The 20590-nt window shown below is 42.2% G+C and overlaps 1 protein-coding gene across 8 annotated transcripts in view; it reads right to left on the reverse strand.

Moving 5' to 3' along the window:
* Nucleotides 1–6054: 6054 nt before the first annotated feature.
* Nucleotides 6055–20590, reverse strand: part of ERCC6L2 (ERCC excision repair 6 like 2) — a 59242-nt gene continuing 44706 nt past the window's right edge. For 4 of the 8 annotated variants that reach the window (XM_083576484.1, XM_083576491.1, XM_083576485.1 and 1 more), the window contains 3 exons: nt 9749–9936; nt 6595–9044; nt 6055–6507 (listed from right to left, as the gene is read on the reverse strand). In XM_083576484.1, the coding sequence (XP_083432610.1) occupies nt 8126–9044; nt 9749–9936 (1107 nt within the window). In that variant the 3' untranslated portion in view covers nt 6055–6507; nt 6595–8125. Of the gene's footprint in view, nt 9045–9748; nt 9937–20590 lie in introns of all 8 variants that reach the window. The other 4 variants (XM_083576489.1, XM_083576488.1, XM_083576487.1 and 1 more) reach the window with 2 other exon arrangements.

The raw sequence follows: 20590 nt of genomic DNA on the forward strand, positions 1-20590 counted from the left end.
CATAACTTCCTTCTCGTTTCACCACTTGTGAGTTATGTGGCTATCTGAATACAAAAAGGTAGGGGGGAGTCTGCTATCAGACTACATAGTCATTTATTTAGTCCCTTTTTAAAAAACCACAGCTTTTACCCTTAGGGCAAGATACAATCAATATCTGTTGAGGAGAAAACAGAAGCAAGCAATCTTCCCTTCTGGTGGTCCCTGTTATCAGATGTAAGGGCAAACAGGTCGTCCCCACAGTAAATCTTCTCTACCTGAAAGCTGTAATTTATGTGTCTGGTGGTGTGGGTGGGGGCATATTAACATGTTACAGACCATCCTCTGCAACAGAGTAGATTGACTGAAGGAGCTTGGTAATAGCACAGTGGAAGGTTTTGCATGAAACTCTAAGTCAGGCATCCCCAAACTTGGCCCTCCAGATGTTTTGGGACTACAATTCCCATCATCCCTGATCACTGTTAGCTAGGGATGATGGGAGTTGTAGTCCAACAACATCTGGAGGGCCGCGTTTGGAGATGCCTGATCTAAGCCATAGAGGAGGTCATAGCCACGCTACTCCTCCCCCAGTGGCCCTACACAACCATGTGCTAAGCCATGGCTTGGCTTAGTGCATCATCCAAACCTGGGTTTGTGGATTATCTCACTCCGCACAAACTGCAAGCTGTAACCAAGCTTGTTCTTGGGTTTACAGCTCATGGTTTGTCTGGAGGTGAGAAACCATTAGCCCAGGTTTAGCTGGTGGGAACGTGGAAGCAGCAGGACCAGGGGAGAAGAAGGGCAGTCACAATCTCCTCTCTGGGAACTCCCCTGTTCAGGCATGGCCATGGTTTATATAGAGGAGCAGGAGGCAGAATTAGGTTCTCAAAAGTTCTACGCGGCTCAGTGAAAGAAACACACATAAAAAAAGATTCTCAAAGACCAAAAGAAGGTATGGAGGAAGGACAACAGTCAGTGTGAGTGGATTTTTTTATTAGTGTCCTGTATTTTGAGACTGAATCCAAACAATGGGGAGTTTTTTTTGGGGGGGGGGCTTCCATGCAGAAACCTTAATCCAATTTATTTTCTTTCTCATCCCTCTTTTATCAGGATGTGGGATACCACAGTGGCATTCAAACTTGCCAAATTTTATGTGTGGAGAGGGAGTTTGCTGGGGAGATGGGAGACCAGTCTTTTGGACATGAGCAAAATTATAGCAACTGCACATGCTATGCTCTTTCAGATACCTGATGAAAACTTTTATATTTCAGCAAGCTTACATATTTTAAGAGTGTTGATGATTTTATGTTTTCATTGTTTTTTTAAAAAATGTATACAGTGGTACCTCGGGTTAAGAACTTAATTCATTCTGGAGGTCCTTTCTTAACCTGAAACTGTTCTTAACCTGAGGTACCACTTTAGCTAATGGGGCCTCCCGCTACTGCTGTGCCGCCGCTGCACAATTTCTGTTCTCATCCTGTAACAAAGTTCTTAACCTGAGGTACTATTTCTGGGTTAGCGGAGTCTGTAACCTGAAGCGTCTGTAACTCGAGGTACCACTGTACTTGTTTAGGAGTTTTGTGGGTTTTAGTAGGGCTTTATCAATGATGGAGATGGAGTTGGGTCCCTGTGTCTACCTAACCCAAGAACATAAGAGCCTACTGGATCAGGCCAATGGCCCACCTAGCCAGGATCCTGCTCCCACAGCAGCCAACCAGAAGCCTGGGGATCCTGCAAACCGGACCCGGGTGCAAGAGCACTCTCCCCTCCTGAGGTTTGTAGCAACTGGCATTTTGAAGCATTACTGCCACACACCACGGAGGTATGGTATAGCCCATCATGTCTAGTAGTCATTTATAGTCTTAAAGGTAAAGGTAAAGGGACCCCTGACCATTAGGTCCAGTCATGGCCGACTCTGGGGTTGTGGCGCTCATCTTGCTTTATTGGCCGAGGGAGCGGGCGTACAGCTTCCGGGTCATGTGGCCAGCATGACTAAGCCGCTTCTGGCGAACCAGAGCAGCGCACGCAAAAGCCGTTTACCTTCCCGCCAGAGTGGTACCTATTTATCTACTTGCACTTTGACGTGCTTTCGAACTGCTAGGTTGGCAGGAGCAGGGACTGAGCAACGGGAGCTCACCCCGTCGCAGGGATTCGAACCGCCAACCTTCTGATCGGCAAGCCCTAGGCTCAGTGGTTTAACCCACAGCGCCACCCGCGTCCCTTATTCATAGTCTTACCCTCCATGAATTTGCCTAATCCCTTTTTAACCTCTTAGGGGTACCATATAAAAACTCCTGCTTGAGAAGCCACTTCCAAAGAGGAAATGACTTGAATCCCACAGGAATCTGGTTATGTGCAGCCAGGGCAAATGCATCTGCTCTGCCACTTTGTATATTGCAGAGAATTTGTTGCATGCCCTCCTTTTTGGCACGTGAACACACGGTGGGGGAGCACAAATATATATCTTAGCATTAAGCTAGAAGAGAAATAGTAGTTTTCTAAAAGGCATTTTAAACTTAAGGCAGAACACATGAGACCCCACAGCTAATTCTCCCCTGGCCTTCTCACTGGCCCAAGTAGGACCAATTCAGCCAGCTAGCCCTGGGGATTATCTAATGCTCATTTCCCCTAAATTGATTTTTGATTTTTGAATTTTATTGTTATTCATGTTTTTATACTGTATTTTATGCTGCTTTTATAATTAAGTGTTTTAAATTTGTTGTTAGCTGCTCTGAGCCCGGTTTTTGAACCGGGAAGGGCGGGGTATAAATAAAAATGTATTATTATTATTATTATTATTATTATTATTATTATTATTAACATATCCTGGCTGTACTTGCTTGTGTAATCAGGTAGGTTTTCAGCATATTGCTAGAAGCACAAAACTGTTGTGGCATGAGTATTTTTGAGGTTGTTTGGTGCAAACTACCTTGAACTTCGATATTTAGCAAACTAAAATGCATTATGTCTACTGCGAGGACAGAGTGAAGTTTATAGCATCTTCCCATGACCTAAAGGAGAATCTACTACAGATGAAATGTAAGTTTATTTTCAACTGGGCAGTCCTCCAGACCACAAAACCTACCACAGTTCAGAGATTGCTGTGTTCAGTTTTCGGGGCCCAGTGTTCAGAACAATTTCCCGTTGCATAAAACAGCTTATACAGGCAAGGACACCCACAAATCCTTTTATTAATGTAGTGTTAAATCTGAAATTTCAAAACTTTCAGGAGTCACACAAATCAAAATTGCTTTCCCACCCCCTCCAGAAACTACGCATCAGAAAAATCCCTCCCATAACCTGATCCATTAATCCTTAGGCTATGCAACATAGTTTGCAGCAAACAAGACACTATGCTGCTTTTAGTACTGTACAGGCAACTCCCCATTTATGCAGGAGTTACGTTCCGAGGCACCACATGTTTAAGTGAAATCGCATATATTTGAAATACCTTTGAAAAAGCCTGCAAACATCATATTCCTCCCCCACGCCTTTTTGTGATGTTTTTGGGCCACTTCCAGGTTTGGTCTGATGTGTGTATGTGTAGTTGCACAAAGATTGAACATCCATAAATGTGGGGTTGCCCGTATAGTAATTTTGTAATCAACAAAGGACCAGTTTCTTACTAAGTGATTGCACTGCACACAGCAATGCCGTTGGAACAAGACATTAGCAGGAGGACTTGAACATATACATTCGTACCTTGGAAGTCAAACGGAATCTGTTCCGGAAGTCCGTTCGACTTCCAAAACGTTCGAAAACCAAATTGCAGCTTTTGATTGGCTGCAGGAAGCTCCTGCAGCCAAACAGAAGCCGCGGAAGCCCTGTCGGACGTTCAGGTTCCAAAAGCACGTTCACAAACTGGAACAATCATGTCCGAGTTTGCAACGTTTTGGAGCCAAAACGTCCGAGTTCCAGGGCGTTTGGAATCCAAGGTATTTTCATACAATTGAACAAACTGAGGTTGTATCTTACCTGAAAGTCTATGGAAAGGACAGTCGAGGCTTTGCCAACCTAGTGCCTTCTATATGTTCTAGACCAGGGGTCAGCAAGGTTTATCTTGCCTGGGCCGGATCAGTTCTGCTGAGATCCGTGGACCGGATTGTGCATGCACATGACCTGCGATTTTTGGCATCTGCACATGCACAGACGCGATTTCCGGCGCTGCGGAAGTGAGTCCCTGCACCGCGCTGGTTTACCGCAGCATGCGAGTGGGCAGCTCAGTTCAGGGGCAGCTCGTGGGCTAGTCAAACGACCTCAGCGGGCCGCTTTTGGCCCATGGGCCTTAGGTTGCTGACCCCTGTTCTAGACTACAGTTCCTTTTGCCTGTAGCCAGCATAGCTTATATCTGAAGAAAATCAGGTTGGCATAGGATGTGACTGATCACCTGTTTGCAAGCTTTCACAAAAAGCTTTTTATACATCACCTTGTCTTCTGCAGACTATTCTGTGGCATGGCCTAGGCTATTCTCTTCTGCACTGTCTCCTGACTAGCTGATAGAGGCCGCAGGGAATTCTTACTCTTTTTAATGGGGAAGCTGGGTGGCCTGGAGTGCAACAGGGTCATAGTTCTTTGGCAATAAACCTAAGATTTTCATTGTCTTAAATAACTTACGTGGGATGTAATGATAATCTATCCACAGTGCAGGCCATTCATAAAACTGAAAAGTGCCTCTCAGTACAAGAAATTAGCTTTCCTCAACAAATGTTTGTTTTAGTAGAACTCTATAGAGATGTTTTTCATTGAAGGGATTGTCAACAAAGGGTATTAAAAAGTTTTAAAGAAACTTAATTATGAGGTGCTCTACTCCATCTAGTTAAAGCAAACACTACTCCATTATGCTTAATTATAAGCTTGCAAGCATTTTAGATTTTTATTTATTTATTGTATTTTCAATTATTTAATTCTAACTCGCCCTATTCACCGCTATTGAAAGGGTGAATACAAGCTTTAATAAGTAAATATAGTAACACAGAAGATTAAAATCTAAAAGGCTGAGAATAGTTTTGCAGGCAAAACACTGATAATGGAAGAAGCTTCCAAATTTCCAAGGTTCTTCTCTTGATTTTGGAAAAAAAAAATCCAAATCTAGCTATTTTTAAAAATTGTTTTTATTAAAGATTTTCTTGGGTTGCAAAAGTACATACAGTGTATCTGCTTTCAGTTCATAGAGTCCTTTTTACAGATCAGTTACATTCAATGCGAGACAGAAATGTTATAGACCATGGGTAGGCAACCTAAGGCCCGGGGGTGGCCCAATCACCTTCTCAATCAGCATGTTTTACATGAGTAGAAAGTGTCCTTTTATTTAAAATGAATCTCTGGGTTATTTGTGGGGCATAGGAATTCATTCATTATTATTTTTCAAAATACAGTCCGGCCCCCGACAAGGTCTGAGGGACTGGCCCCCAGCTGAAACTGACCCCTGTCTTACATAGTGCATGGGCAAGGTTACTGTTTCAGCACCACACGGGTAGGTTCTTTAAAGGTAAAGGTAAAGGGACCCCTGACCATTAGGTCCAGTCATGGCCGACTCTGGGGTTGCGCGCTCATCTCGCTTTATTGGCCAAGGGAGCCGGCGTACAGCTTTCCGGGACATGTGGCCAGCATGACTAAGCCGCTTCTGGCGAACCAGAGCAGCGCACAGAAACGCCATTTACCTTCCCGCCGGAGCGGTACCTATTTATCTATTTGCACTTTGCCATGCCTTCGAACCACTAGGTGGGCAGGAGCAGGGACCGAGCAACGGGAGCTCACCCCGTCGCGGGGATTCGAACCGCCAACCTTCTGATCAGCAAATCCTAGGCTCTGTGGTTTAACCCACAGCGCGACCTGTGTCCCTATGGGTAGGTTCTTTATTTATTTATTAGCTTTCGTTGGCAATGAGAGAGATTGGGGAGCCGAGGACTTGCTTATTTGCCTTAGTTTTTACTACCATCTTAATTTCATCAAAAGGGACAGTACAAATCAGTCCCCAAACGGAGCATATTCTACAAATCTACTTTGAAGGAAGTGAAGCACAGAAGTATCAATGATACATTGCTGATTTTATAAATGCTCACAGCTGCACACGTGAGGTATCGTATGTAAAAGGATTTTATTTTCAGACAAAATGCTTGCAATAAATTCATCCAAGCTGAAATTTCATCATTTTTCTGGCAAAACCACTTGGCAATTCAATTTAGTGATGCGGACTTAGCCAATTACTTATGCACTTAGCCAATTGTAATTAATTCAAGAAAGTGGCACGGTGAAGTGAAACAGCAAGCAAAGGCTGCTATGCAGTTTTCATTCATTTAAATGAGGCTTGTGCATAAGTTTCACAAGACACATTACAGCAGTGATGGTCAAACTTGGCCCTCTAGCTATTTTGGGACTACAATTCCCATTATCCCTGACCACTGGTCCTGTTAGCTAGGGATGATGGGAGTTGTAGTCCCAAAACAGCTGGAGGGCCAAGTTTGGCCATCACTGCATTACAGTGTCTGGCAACCAGTGTCCAGCAATGCTAAATGCAGTTAACGGATGTACCTACTGAGTATTCCAATTAGGATACCTGCAAAATAATACAAATATTGAAGAACCATTTGAACTCTCCAGTTAAGAAGGATAAGAAGCTAAAGAACTGTTTAAACTCTCCTGTTATGATGGCCAAGAAGCTGATTAATAATAGAGATTTGCGATTTAAGTTGATTGGAAACAAATCAAACACTATCAACCACACAGACATCACATGGGTGGAAACACATCCCATTGTGGCAAGCAGTGGCAGGTCGGATCACAAATCACCTTTATAAAATGTGCATTTATTTTAAAATTAGGATGAAAATATATGTACAGTAAGGATGTGTTTTTTTAAGTCCTCAGTTTAAAACACTAGCATTAAAAGTTTATATCCCCCAATAAAATCTGACAGGTTTCTGGTTACCATACTGCTTTTTTCATACACTGATACCTTCAAGTTTTAGTTTCCAGCAGGTGTGAAACGAGACAACAATACATGCCTGCAAGGCTTGCATTGCTAAAGTTACACACCTTGCTGTATAAACGATCCCAGTGGAACTGCCCTATCTTTCAGAATCGTTTCAGATATCACAAAGTAGCAGAGTACAGCTACCTCTTCTTGCTCAATACCCCCTCCAGGCTAACGTTGTGATCTCTGATGATACATACTACTTGATAGATTCGCAGGAGCCTCTTAACGCTATCAGCTCAGCAGCTGCCAAACTAGTTCATCATCAAACAAGCACTTTTCAAGATGTCACAACGTTTGGGACAGAGCAATCCTGATTAATCCCAAAGTGTTTGCAGCGATTAACTTCGCTTGTGGGTGTTTTTTAGATGTCTGAAAGTGTCCTAGTGTTAATCTGGTAGCTCAGCGGAGTACCTATCAGGTATCTGGTTAAATCCCACACTTTTGCCACTGCTTTGCTGACAGAAAACATGACAAAAATGTTGGAGTGTACAGAGGCCAACAAATTACAATGAAACATAAAAAGGATGTGGCCATTCACCCCATGATGTTGCAAGTCCTGTGCACAGAGGGATCTTTATATTTTCTCCTCCTTCCCAGGCCCATCCAATGTGTGTGTGGACACAAGTAACTTGACTAAATGGAAGGGATGATCTAGGTGGGAATATGGAAGCAGGCAGAGTTTTCATGTGTGCAGACAAGCAGGGAAAATAGGACTCTAATGGGACTCTAACGGGACTCTGATATGGGTGCTGCGCTGTCTTATGGGGAAGGCTTACGGCTTTGGAGCATTTTTTCCCAAGTTTAACTGTTTAAAACTGAATTAGGAGCCAGAAGCAAGAGCACTCACAAGTCAACAGCCAAACAGGAGGAAAATCTCCACAGGCGCTGTAAGAGCAACACGCTCTTATTCTCAATATTAATGCAATGTGTTTTGTATTTCTTCAGGATATTTTCCTTTCACGATTCCTTCAAAACACAGAGGTTTCCTTCTTTCGAGAGAGAAAAGAAAACAACCTTTCTTTTGAAGGAGTTGTGAAAGGAGGGGGAAGGAAACTGGCGGGAAGAGCACTTAAGAAGCTTGCAAATTCATTGGGCCAGTTCCAGGGGGGTAGGAATGATCTTTTTTGTTAACACCTGTGGATGTTTTCCTTTCATTTTCTTCGAAATTAGACATCACGTGCCAGACAAAGATTTGTCATCTGTGTCAGTTGCATATCTTTTCCATAAAAAATTGTCATTTTTCTTCCAAAGAGACTTCTCGTCATCCTCTTTCTTCTGGGATGAAGTGACTGTAGAAGCTCTTTCGCACAGTTTCTCTATGGCTGCCACGTCTGTGAGTTTTTCGAGGCTCTCATCATTCGGTTCATTCAGCATGTCCCAGAAGTCTTTTGGCCGAGTTCGTGCTTTTACTGCAGGACCGGTGAGAGTCTTCCTAGGTGCCTCTGTTGGTCTATTTTCATGGCTCTTGAAGAGGTCGTTTAAAATAGAGATGTCTCCTAGCATGTCTGCGAAAGAGCTTTTCTTGCACATTTGAGCATGTCTGCTTTCTGGTGGAGACAGAAAGGGTTCTCTTGGTGACTCCATCCCCTTCAAGTTTGGCTGTCCTTTTGCAGACAGCCCCTCAATTATTCCTGATTTACTGCTTAATGAGTCAGATGCCATAAAGTCCTTGAATGCCTGGCTGTTTCTGCTACTAACGCTATCTTGGGTAATGACAGTGGGCAATTGTTTATCTTCCACATTATGACACACAGCAGCCTGTATGAAGGGATGAAATTGAAACTGCTCTGCTTCTGCGTCATGTCTTTTTTGGCTGCAGAGATCTGTTGAAGACTCAGACTTTGATTTTCCACGTTTAGAAATTGCCTTTCTTTTTCTAAACGGGGTTCTGTGCACATCTCCTTCCTCACTTCCTTCTGAAACAGATACTGGAACATCAACTTTTAATAGGTCCTTTAACTCTGGATATTTAGCACTGTAAAATTCTTTCAGCATTTTCTGCCTTTCTTCTGATGTAGTTTCGATAATATGCTTGGCGAGTTCTTCCACTGAAGCCTTCTGAAAATGAGATGCCATTTCTTCAAACTGTTTCCTACAGCCATCAGTGAAAGAAAGCATAACTAATTATCCCAATAATGTAAAAAAACAAAACAAAAAAATGGATTGATATCTTACAGCATGAATCAGTAACACTAATTTCCAGGTGTCCAGAAAAAAGAGAATTCGGAATTATTGCCAAGCCATGGTTTACAAAACCTTAGTTTACAAAAAGCTGATATAACATGGTTTGCAAAAACATGAGGTAAGATTCACCCGATGAGTCCCAGCAGCAGAAGTCCTGTAGGACTTTTCCTCCTTTCCTCACCCCATTTATTGGCTAGCCAATAAAAGTTCTTCCAAAAATTGCAATTCCAACCATTAAAAGGAGGACACAATTCCAGCAACACTAAACTACTGTGGAAAAATTTCAGGATATATCAATATTATGTTTTAGACATGATGACTCTAATAGAAAACTAGAAGAATCAACATGCTCTAACTTCTCAGGAAAGCTGAGCAAACCTGACTGAAGGTATTTGCAATGCACCATCAGAACTGCTCGTTTTGCTGTCTTTCCACAATATTTCCTGTTGTTTATTCCCAAAAGGTTACACTTAAAATCACAAAGGTTTCAAAACAATACTGCTTTTATTTAAACATAACATTATTAATAATCCCCACTGAAAGCTAAAGTTTATATAAAGCAAACTGAGAAAAAACAGAAATGGAAGTCATTTTTGCAAATGGTATTCTTACCTGCGGATTCTTTGGGGTGTTTTTCCAACCAGAAAGGCAATGGCGCCAACTCGGTGAACCTCCTTCTTCTTTTGACAGACAGGATGTCTAATGTAAAGTACTGAAGGCTTGCTGGTTTCATTTACCGAATTATCCTTTTTGATGTTCTTCTTCCTTGAGAAAGCTTCCCACGGACTCTTCCTGCTTTTCTAAGCCAAATGTGAAATATAACATGTTAGTCGTTTTTACCTAACTTTTCTCCTATGCTCCTAGCTGAGGTTTGGTTTTGGTTTTGTTTTTTGTTTTTTGTTTTTTTACAGGGGACAGATGTGGCCTTTTTGAGTTGTTAATGTCAAGGTCCCTCAACAGCTGTTTGATATTTCTATTAGGAAATTGGACTGCTATGTTTTAATAAGTGATAACTTGTCCCTGGAGCCCAAACATGTCAAAAAATGCTCTGTGAAAAACCATCACTTTCAACTGTCTCTGTATTCAGTATACAGTTAGTTTGCTGACACCAAAAAAGGGTGCCTTCTAAAATGGGAGAGGGAGAGGGAAAGCTAGTCATTGAGAAACTGGTCATGTACACTTCATTATTATGGTCTCATTTATGCCCCACTTTTCCACAACAGGCTGCATTCAAGCAATGTACAAAAACTATTATTATTATTATTACTATTAGTAGCACATTTATTTAAATATTAATAAGTTGTACATTCATAAAAATACACTATGCACAATTAAAGTAAGAATAAGAATAAAAAGTTAATAAATGTTGGCTGGTAAAATATAATTCAGATTGCAGAGTAACATCATTTTAGGAGATGTTTCAAATGAGGCAGGACCGATTTCTTGCTATTTTTGCACCCAGGTTTCTCAAAACAACCTGCACAATGAAAATGGAAATAATGAAGACAACAACAGCAACAACAGTCATCTAAAATAAAATAAAGATAAGTATGTAAAATTTCAAATACAATAAAATTAACTGTAAGAAGTCCTAACACTGCAAACTAAGCAACATCATAGAATTAAAACAAAAACAAGCAGAATGGTAAGCATTGAAAGCCAGTCTGACAGGAGTAGTCCAGAGTCTGTTGAGGCTTTCCCTGGTGCTTGTTGTTGTTTAGTCGTTTAGTCGTGTCCGACTCTTCGTGACTCCCTGGACCAGAGCATGCCAGGCACTCCTGTCTTCCACTGCCTCCCACAGTTTGGTCAGACTCATGTTAGTAGCTCCAAGAACACTGTCCAACTATCTCATCCTCTGTGTCCCCTTCTCCTTGTGCCCTCCATCTTTCCCAGCATCAGGGTCTTTTCCAGGGAGTCTTCTCTTCTCATGAGGTGGCCAAGGTATTGGAGCCTCAGCTTCAGGATCTGTCCTTCCAGTGAGCACTCAGGGCTGATTTCCTTCAGAATGGAGAGGTTTGATCTTCTTGCAGTCCATGGGACTCTCAAGAGTCTCCTCCAGCACTATAATTCAAAAGCATCAATTCTTCGGCAATCAGCCTTCTTTATGGTCCAGCTCTCACTTCCATACATCACTACTGGGAAAACCATAGCTTTTACTATATGGACCTTTGTTGGCAAGGTGATGTCTCTGCTTTTTAAGATGCTGTCTAGGTTTGTCATCGCTTTTCTCCCAAGAAGCAGGCGTCTTTTAATTTCATGACTGCTGTCACCATCTGCAGTGATCATGGAGCCCAAGAAAGTGAAATCTCTCACTGCCTCCATTTCTTCCCCTTCCATTTGTCCCTGGTGCTTACATATTTCAATAGTAATATAACATAACTCACTGAATAGCAATTGCAGTTTCTGAGCAGCCTTCAAAGATCTCCCTGCATATCACACATTTCAAAATATTATTTATTAAGTTGTGTACCAACATCACCAACAGTTTCAACTTCTCCCTTTTCAGTTGATCCAGAAGGTCCACACAATAGGCTGCAACCCACAGTCTCCTTGATCAACAAACACATACCCCAAATTTCACTTAGCTACACCACCGCCTAAATTTTCTGCCGTGCCACCGAAAACTTCGCTCTTTGATTCCCTGGTTCTATTTTCACCCAGCCACCTGCCCTGGTATCCCTGTTAACCCATAGAAGGGTGCAGCCCCTACAGTGTCAATTCACAGGGGATACAGACATTTAGCAAAGAATGGAGCTTATGGTATGGCAGCTGTAGCCTCACAGATGGGCTGCTGTCTATAGCCTATGGCTGTGGTGAGCTATGCATTATCATGAGGGGTCCTGGTAATGCTTGTCTCACCAATGTAACTCTTCAAAGGAATACAGTGGTACCTCGGGTTAAGAACTTAATTCGTTCCAGAGGTCCATTCTTAACCTGAAACTGTTCTTAACCTGAGACACCACTTTAGTTAATGGGGCCTCCCACTGCCGCCACCACAACACGATTTCTGTTCTCATCCTGAAGCAAAGTTCTTAACCCGAGGTACTATTTCTGGGTTAGCAGAGTCTGTAACCTGAAGCGTCTGTAACCTGAGGTACCACTGTAATGGCACCAACTGCAGAGTGACCCAGCAAGGCGTAATCAGAAGATATATGCAATACAGTTCAGAACTTTTTACGTCTACCTTGGTTAGGAGTCTTTCTTTTTCACTAGAGATTTTCAGAGCCAAACCAATACAACTAGCTTTATGGGAAGGACATTTAGAGGAGGGGGTGGGAGGAGTTGTTTATATTGTTGTTGTTGTTGTTGTTGTTGTTGTTGTTGTTGTTGTTGTTGTTAGTGGTACCACCGGTTGCGGATGGGATCCGTTCCAGAGCTCTGGTCGGATCCCGAGGTTTTCGCAACCGGAGGGACCACTTCTGCACATGCACGCATGGCGGTAGAGCGCTTTTGCGCATGCGCGTGCGGCAAAACCCGGAAAAATACTTCTGGGTTTGCCGTGTTCGCATCCTGAAGGATACACAACCGGAGGTGTGTGTATCCAGAGGTACCACCGTATTATTACTTATTATTATTTATCTGGCTGGGTTTCCCCAGTCACTCTGGGAGGCTCCCAACAGAATATTAAAAATGTGATAAAACATCAAACATTAAAAACTTCCCTAAACAGGGAGTTGGCTGGAGCACCATCTATCCCGCAAGTTGGGCTTCCAAAAAATCTCCTCACCATAGTTACCACTTCCCTCACATACTTGCTTTCCCCCTAGGTTAGCAATCTCAGGCTGGATTTCAACCTGGGGACTCCAGTTCCCGATCCACATAGTTTTATATCAGCCACTCTAGAATCAAAGGTGTATTAACATTTAATAATGGTATTAATGGAAAACAAACCAGCATATCACCTTTCAAAGATTTTTAAACATCACAATGTTCATCTCATTCATTAAACAGTAGCAAATGCTTTGACCAACACATATGTTTAAAGGCAAAATGTTGTCTTTTTTTAAAGTCTATTTGGAAAATAGCCAAATTTTGTGTTTGTAATGGAACAAAATTACTGGTAAAACTAATACTGTTCACTGTAAATAAATACCCAGATGGCACCCATAGTTGGAAAAGGACAAAAACAATTCTAAATGTGTCTAAAATGGTTTTGTGTTCTTCCCCCTACCTCAAGAAACTTTTCACAAAATCAAATGTTAGAAAATTTCTGCCTGGAGGGTAACAAAAAAAAAAGATGCTGTAAATACAGTATCTTGCAAGTTAAAAGCAGAGCAAGCTTCAAGCAATCATGAATTGCCCTTGAAGTATCTTTACTCAACCTTCTAGATAAAATTCACCTGACTAAACAGACCCACCAGCAATGTCTGTTGATGCAGGATTTCTGGGTCAAAAAAAAAAAAATGTTTTTAAACTTTTAAAATGCAACACATCCACCCAAACTAACATCCAGAACATTTTCACAAGTGACAATCAAGTACAATGGTACCTCAGCTAACAAACCCAGAAGTAGTACCTCGGGTTAAGAACTTTACCTCAGGATGAGAACAGAAATCGCACGATGGCGGCATGGCAGCAGCGAGAGACCCCATTAGCAAAAGTGGTACCTCAGATTAAGAACGGTTTCAGGTTAAGAATGGACCTCTGGAACGAATTAAGTTCGTAACCAGAGGTACCACTGTATTGAGAATTGCCAAAATTTCAAGCTGGAATGTGTGCAGAGGAGGGCAACCAAGATGATCGAGTGTCTGGAAACCAAGCCTTATGAGGAACGGTTGAAGGAGCTGGGTATGATTAGCTTGGAAAATAGGAGACTGAAAGGAGATATGATAGCCATCTTAAAATATCTAAAAGATGAAGCAAGCTTGTTTGCTCCTGCTTCAGAGGCTAGGGCCTGAACCAATGGATTCAAATTACAAGAAAGAAGATTTTGATAGCTCAAGCGTACAGCATGAAACCCCTAATTTCAGGGTTGTAGATTTGAGCCCCACACTGGGTGAAAGATTCCCAGAATCCAGGGGTTTGGACTAGATGACCTTTGTGGTCCCTTCCAACTCTACAAGTTTATGACTAAACATCAGGAAGAACTTTCTGGCAGTAAGAACTGTTAAACAGTGGAACGGACTCCCTTGACAGGATGTGGACACTCCTTCCTTGGAGGTTTTTAAGCAGAGGTTGGATGGCCTTCTGTCATGGATGCTTTAGTTGAGATTTTTGCATTGCAGAGGGTTGGACTAGTTGAACCTTGGGGTCCTTTCCAACTCTACAAGCGCCAAACTCTCATATCAACTCAAACTATACTCAACTATGGACAGAGAGCCAGTGTGGTGTAGTGGTTCAGAGCGATGGACTCGTAATCTGGTGAACCAGGTTCGATTCCCTGCTCCTCCACATGCAGCTGCTGGGTGACTTTGGGCCAGTCACACTTCTCTGAAGTCTCTCAGCCCCACTCACCTCATAGAGTGTTTGTTGTGGGGGAGGAAGGGAAAAGGAGAATGTCAGCTGCTTTGAGACTCCTTAAAGGTAAAGGGACCCCTGACCATTATTAGGTCCAGTCGTGGCCGACTCTGGGGTTGTGGCGCTCATCTCGCTTTATTGGCTGAGGGAGCCGGCGTACAGCTTCCGGGTCATGTGGCCAGCATGACTAAGCCGCTTCTGGCGAACCAGAGCAGCGCACGGAAACGCCGTTTACCTTCCCGCCAGAGCGGTACCTATTTATCTACTTGCACTTTGACATGCTTTTGAACTGCTAGGTGGGCAGGAGCAGGGACTGAGCAACGGGAGCTCACCCCGTTGCGGGGATTCAAACCGCCGACCTTATGATCGGCTATTCCTAGGCTCTGTGGTTTAACCCACAGCGCCACTCACGTCTAAGACCCTTAGGGTAGTGATAAAGCGGGATATCAAATCCAAACTCTTTTCTTCTAAATGAAATTCTGATCCTCTGCATAGTACAGATTCAGGGCTGCACTTGTAACAAGGCAACAGGTCAATCAAAGGCAAATCTTCCTCTATTGTGTACCACATGGGTAGGCAAACTAAGGCCTTCTAAATCCAGCCTACGGAAGGGTCCAGGAATCACCATGTTTTTACATGAGTAGAATGTGTGCTTTTATTTAAAATGCATCTCTGGGTTATTTGTGGGGCATAGGAATTCGTTCATTATTATTTTTCAAAATATAGTCTGGCCCCGAACAAGTTCTGAGGGACAGTGGACCGGCCCCCTACTGAAAAAGTTTGCTGACTCCTGGTACCAGCTTCTGCTTCCCAGTAACCACCTTGCATTGAGCTAGTTACAGATAGGTAGCCGTGTTGGTCTGCCATAGTCAAAACCAAAAATTTTTTTTTCTTCCAGTAGCACCTTAAAGACCAACTAAGTTAGTTCTTGGTATGAGCTTTCGTGTGGTATCTGAAGAAGTGTGCATGCACACAAAAGCTCATACCAAGAACTAACTTAGTTGGTCTTTAAGGTGCTACTGGAAGAAAAAAATTTTTTTTGTTTTGCATTGAGCTAGATTATCAGAGACATGATAATCTGTTTGGTTGCCCATCTCAGACCCAAGAACAGAGTTGTACTTATTTATGCAACACTTGTCTGCACCACGGTCCCGACCATCTCTGAAGTTCAGAAAAGGCTTCATCTCCAAATTCTAATCCTTTTAGAAATAGTTCAAACGTTAAAAGCCAAAGCACGTATCATCAGATTAAACGCCAGCACAACAGCCCCTCTAGCAAACATGAGTGGCTTCACCATACCAACCATTTAAAAAAAACCACAGTATCACTTAAAAGACATTTAAAACTACTATTTGTTGTGCAGTGAAACTGGGATGTTCAATAATACGGAAACACGTTTGTGGGGATTTTGTGCTGTGTTTTATTTTTGTTTCTTGTTTGACTCACTGTCATGGGCCAAAAAGACCATTGGAAAACCTATGGGCTGTGCATCCTCTTTCAGCTTTTTTGACCGAACCTAAGATCTGCACAGATGCTCTGCGCTCAAATCTACTGCAGCTGAAAGAAATCCTTTTGTTTACATAACCTATGAAAAATACCTATGTAATACAAAATACAAGTGGCACAAAGGGTTCTTAATAACGCTACTTTTGTATTTACAGTACTCCACAGAGCCCTTAAACCTGCACTGGGCATAGAAAGGGCACGTCGTTGAACCCCGGGCTGACAGAATGCTTACTTCCCTCATTTACACCACACTGCAATAACATAAAGAGGGGTTTACCATTAATCCAGGTTTTACTACAAAGCATCCTGCTATTTCTCTGTCAAAACACTGTCAAGAGTGCCAAGTGTCTGTCATCCAATTCAGGGGATTAAGTCTTCTTTTATAGTGCGATACTTGTACCAATTTATAAAAATACAGATATAGTTTCTTAGGGCTGGTCATAGTCTGTATTTTGGACTGGATTCACTCCGCAAAGGTTGAGTATGACAGCTGGCAGGAAGCTGAGGGGAGCATACATCCTCCCCCTTTTCAGTCACCACATTTCAGTTGCCATAGTGATTAATCCTCCATTCAATGGCTGTCTTTGTATATTCCTTTTCAGTAAAACTTTAAGCAAACTTAAGTTGAAAACAAGCAATTGATTGGGGGGGGGGGGGGGGAGAGAGCCTCCGCATAAAACCAAGGTACAGTATTTTAAAAAGCAAATTAATTCTAATGCGGAATATTATTTCTTCAAACCTTTGAAATGTATCCTGTTTCTTTTCATATAATTATTTTTCCTCCTTTTTGCTACCAAGGATAGGGATGGGTGGGCATCACTTAAAGAGGATCTCTTACACGTAGTGTTCAAAGGAGCCAAACAAGGGCCATTCCAGAAACCAGTAATTTCGAATTCTTATTTAGGCTTTTTCACAGAAGCTGTTTTTGCCAATTAACACATAAATTAATTAAGGAATCAAATAAGGAACCCAGACATCCAATTCAAAATAGATTGGAAACAGTAGAAGAGGATGTTTTCCCTGACTCCAGAAGGCTCGAGTTGCTTTTATGTTGTTGGAGTTTTTTATTTTTCAAAAAAGGATGCAGGCAACCTTTAAAACAAAATAAATTAAAGGAAATAAACCTGGAACACCCAATATTCAGACCAGTCAGAATGCGATGGCTTTCCTCCCAACATAGCTGTAATGTAAGCAAAGTAGAAATAAAAGCTTAAGAAATATTTAGTGGACATTTTAGTTGGCACACTTCAATTAGAAAGGATATATCCAGTTTTATTTAACTCTACCCCATAAGGGTATTCTTCCATTTTGCTCCCATCTATTCAATTTTGAATGGAAACAGCTATTATTATTATTATTATTATTATTATTATTATTATTATTACTACCTTGAAATGTTTTCAAATTAGATTTACCTCCTCAAACAATGACGAAACATACATACATAACAATATACAGTAGTACCTCAGGTTACATACACTTCAGGTTACATACGCTTCAGGTTACAGACTCCGCTAACCCAGAAATAGTGCTTCAGGTTAAGAACTTTGCTTCAGGATGAGAACAGAAATCGTGCTCCAGTGGTGCGGCGGCAGCAGGAGGCCCCATTAGCTAAAGTGGTGCTTCAGGTTAAGAACGGACCTCCGAAACGAATTAAGTACTTAACCCGAGGTACCACTGTATTCGTATTTGCAGAAGGAGTAGTAGCAGCGCTGAAAGAAACTGAAGCAAGATAATCTGTAATTGATCTGATATCCACCAGAGAGGCACCAACTCTATAGACCTGAGGTGTTTTCAGCTCGGTTGGGATGGGGCTGAGGCGCCCACAATCTGAACGGGGCAGAGGGGGTGAAGCAAAGCCCCTCTGCCCAGCACCTTTCTCACAATGGGGCGGCCAGGACCGTCCGGAGTGTCCCAGGGGTGTTGCACCAGAAGGGTGGGGGCCCTGCAAGGCTGCTTGGAGTGGCGGCAAAAGGACAGTTCCCCTCTCTGGGCGGCTGATAAGGGACAGAGTGACGTTTATAGCATCTTCCTATGAACTAAAGGAGAATCTGCTACAGACGAAAATTAAGTTTATTTTCAACTGGGCAATCCTCCAGACCACAAAACCCACCACAGTTCAGAGATTGCTGTGTTCAGTTTTCGGGGCCCAGTGTTCAGAGCAATTTCCCGTTGCGTAAAACAGCTTATACAGGCAAGGACACCCACAAATCCTTTTATTAATGTAGTGTTAAATCTGAAATTTCAAAACTTTCAGGAGTCACCCAAATCAAAATTGCTTCACACACACACACACACACCCCCGGAAACTATGCATCAGAAAAATCCCTCCCATAACCTGGTCCATTAGTCCTTAGGCTATGCAACATGGTTTGCAGCAAACAAGACACTATGCTGCTTTTAGTACTGTACAGGCAACTCCCCATTTATGCAGGAGTTATGCTCCGAGGCACCACACGTTTAAGTGAAATTGCATATACTGTAGATTCCGGCGTATAAGACGACCCCGGAAAAGAGGTTAAAAAGTCGGGGGTCGTCTTATACGCCGGGTACGGGCGGCGGGCTCTGCGCTGGGAGAAAGCCAGGCGGTGGGCTTATAACACAAGCCAAGATTTTTTTAAAAAAAAAACATGAATTGTATGTAAAAGCAGATTGTATATAAAAGCAGACGGCTTAAGCTGTCCACCCACTTCATTCAGTGGAACTGAAAGAAGACTAACTTCCTCTTAGACTGTGCCCATTAAGAATAAGTGAATAGCCAGTAGAAAAAGATAAGAGACCAGAGCAGCCATGATTTCCTATTTCAGGAAACGTTCTTTGAGTTTAATACAGGGGCTGAGCTAGAGGAAAGAAGAGGAAAGCAGAGAGAAAGTGTAGTCTTTTTTTAAAAAAAAAATTATATGAATCATCAGCAATTAAACAGCGCACATGAAAATTAGCCGTACACTGAGGACATAGCAGTCAAAGACTGCAGAAAGATTAATGGCTTTGTCAAAGTATGTGGTAAAGGCAGTAAATGAAATCACTAGGCATTTCACCACCACCACCAACAGCCCTGAGGTTCCATTTCCTGTTCAAACTTTTCCCCAAGTAAGTATCTAATGCACATCAAGAATCTGGCATCTCCATCTCCACAGAAGGGGTGCTGCATGTGATGCCAATCCATGTCCTGGCAAGGTATGATTCTTAACAACCATTACGTTGTTGTCTCCTGCTTCTATCCCTGCATTTAACACTTTCTGGGACAAGTAAGGTTAACATATATTGCAGCCTCGCAATGTAAGTGGCTTGCAAAGGCACTGTTTGAGAAATGATGCACCGTAGTTTTAAAGGTTTTCTTGCACTGGTGTATTTATGCACTGGTGAAGTAAGTGGGCAGGATCATGAACAGAGATAGCAAAATAGGGGAGCAAGATCCGATGGTCCTAATGAGGACTGTGTGATCAGATAGGAGTGGGTCACAAAGGAAAAACTGGAGTCAGGGTCAGAGATTGCAGGGACAGCAAATCTTCAAAAAAGATTCTCATTTCTTCTCTTCTGTGAGCTTTTGCAAACCTGCAGGAGTCTTCAGGGATCTGTGTGTGACTATAGAGCTGATATATCTGTATACTTATACTACTTTGAGCATTAATATTTTTTATAATTTAGAAAAACTACTAACTAACCAACATACATTACTAACAGCAATGAAAGCATATCACGGGCTTATAAATCGTTTGGAGACTATTTTGTAGTGAACAGCTAACAAGTCAAATAAATAAATATCATACAGTATAATTAATCTTATACTGCACATATAAATCTTAAAAATCTTATACTGCGCGCGCGCACACACACACACACACATATATATATATATACACACACACACACACTGCATATATAAATCTCTGGGAGGATAGAGGTACAAAATAGTTGTTTAAAAAGCAGATCCACAGCACATACCTAAAGCGTTTCAGCAAACACTTTAAAGCATACGACTTCCCCCAAAGAATGCTGGGAACTGTAATTTCAACCTCACAGAACTACAATTCCAAACATCCTTAAACTACAGGCGCAATGTTTCACTGGGCAAAGCTGTGGGCTTCACATGAGTGATAGATGTGCTTAAAATGCATTGTGTGGATCTGCTCTTAGTATTGGCCCATGAGGAGGAAATAGATGAATTGCCTCACTGGATGTGTCACTATCAGTCCCACACGCCAGTCCTGTCAGCAAAAACTCTCTCCCTGCAAAATGAAACAGATGCAGCTCTCCCCAATGCTGAATCCCTAATCTGGGAAAGCTACAGATTTTCCAGTCATAGCCTTCCCTGAAGCTTTTGAAGATGCAGAAACCATTCCACAGGCAACCCTACACACAGCTCAAGCACACAAAGAATGTGTAAATGGGAAAAGTACGACTGCCAACTTCTTTCTAGATGTGTTTCCATGCCATTGACAGTAGCTGACAAAGAAATTAAGTAGGTCAGATTTTCCTCATCACTCTATC

This window comes from Podarcis filfolensis, assembly GCF_964270895.1.
Source record: "Podarcis filfolensis genome assembly, chromosome: 11".
Classification (NCBI taxonomy): domain Eukaryota; kingdom Metazoa; phylum Chordata; class Lepidosauria; order Squamata; family Lacertidae; genus Podarcis; species Podarcis filfolensis.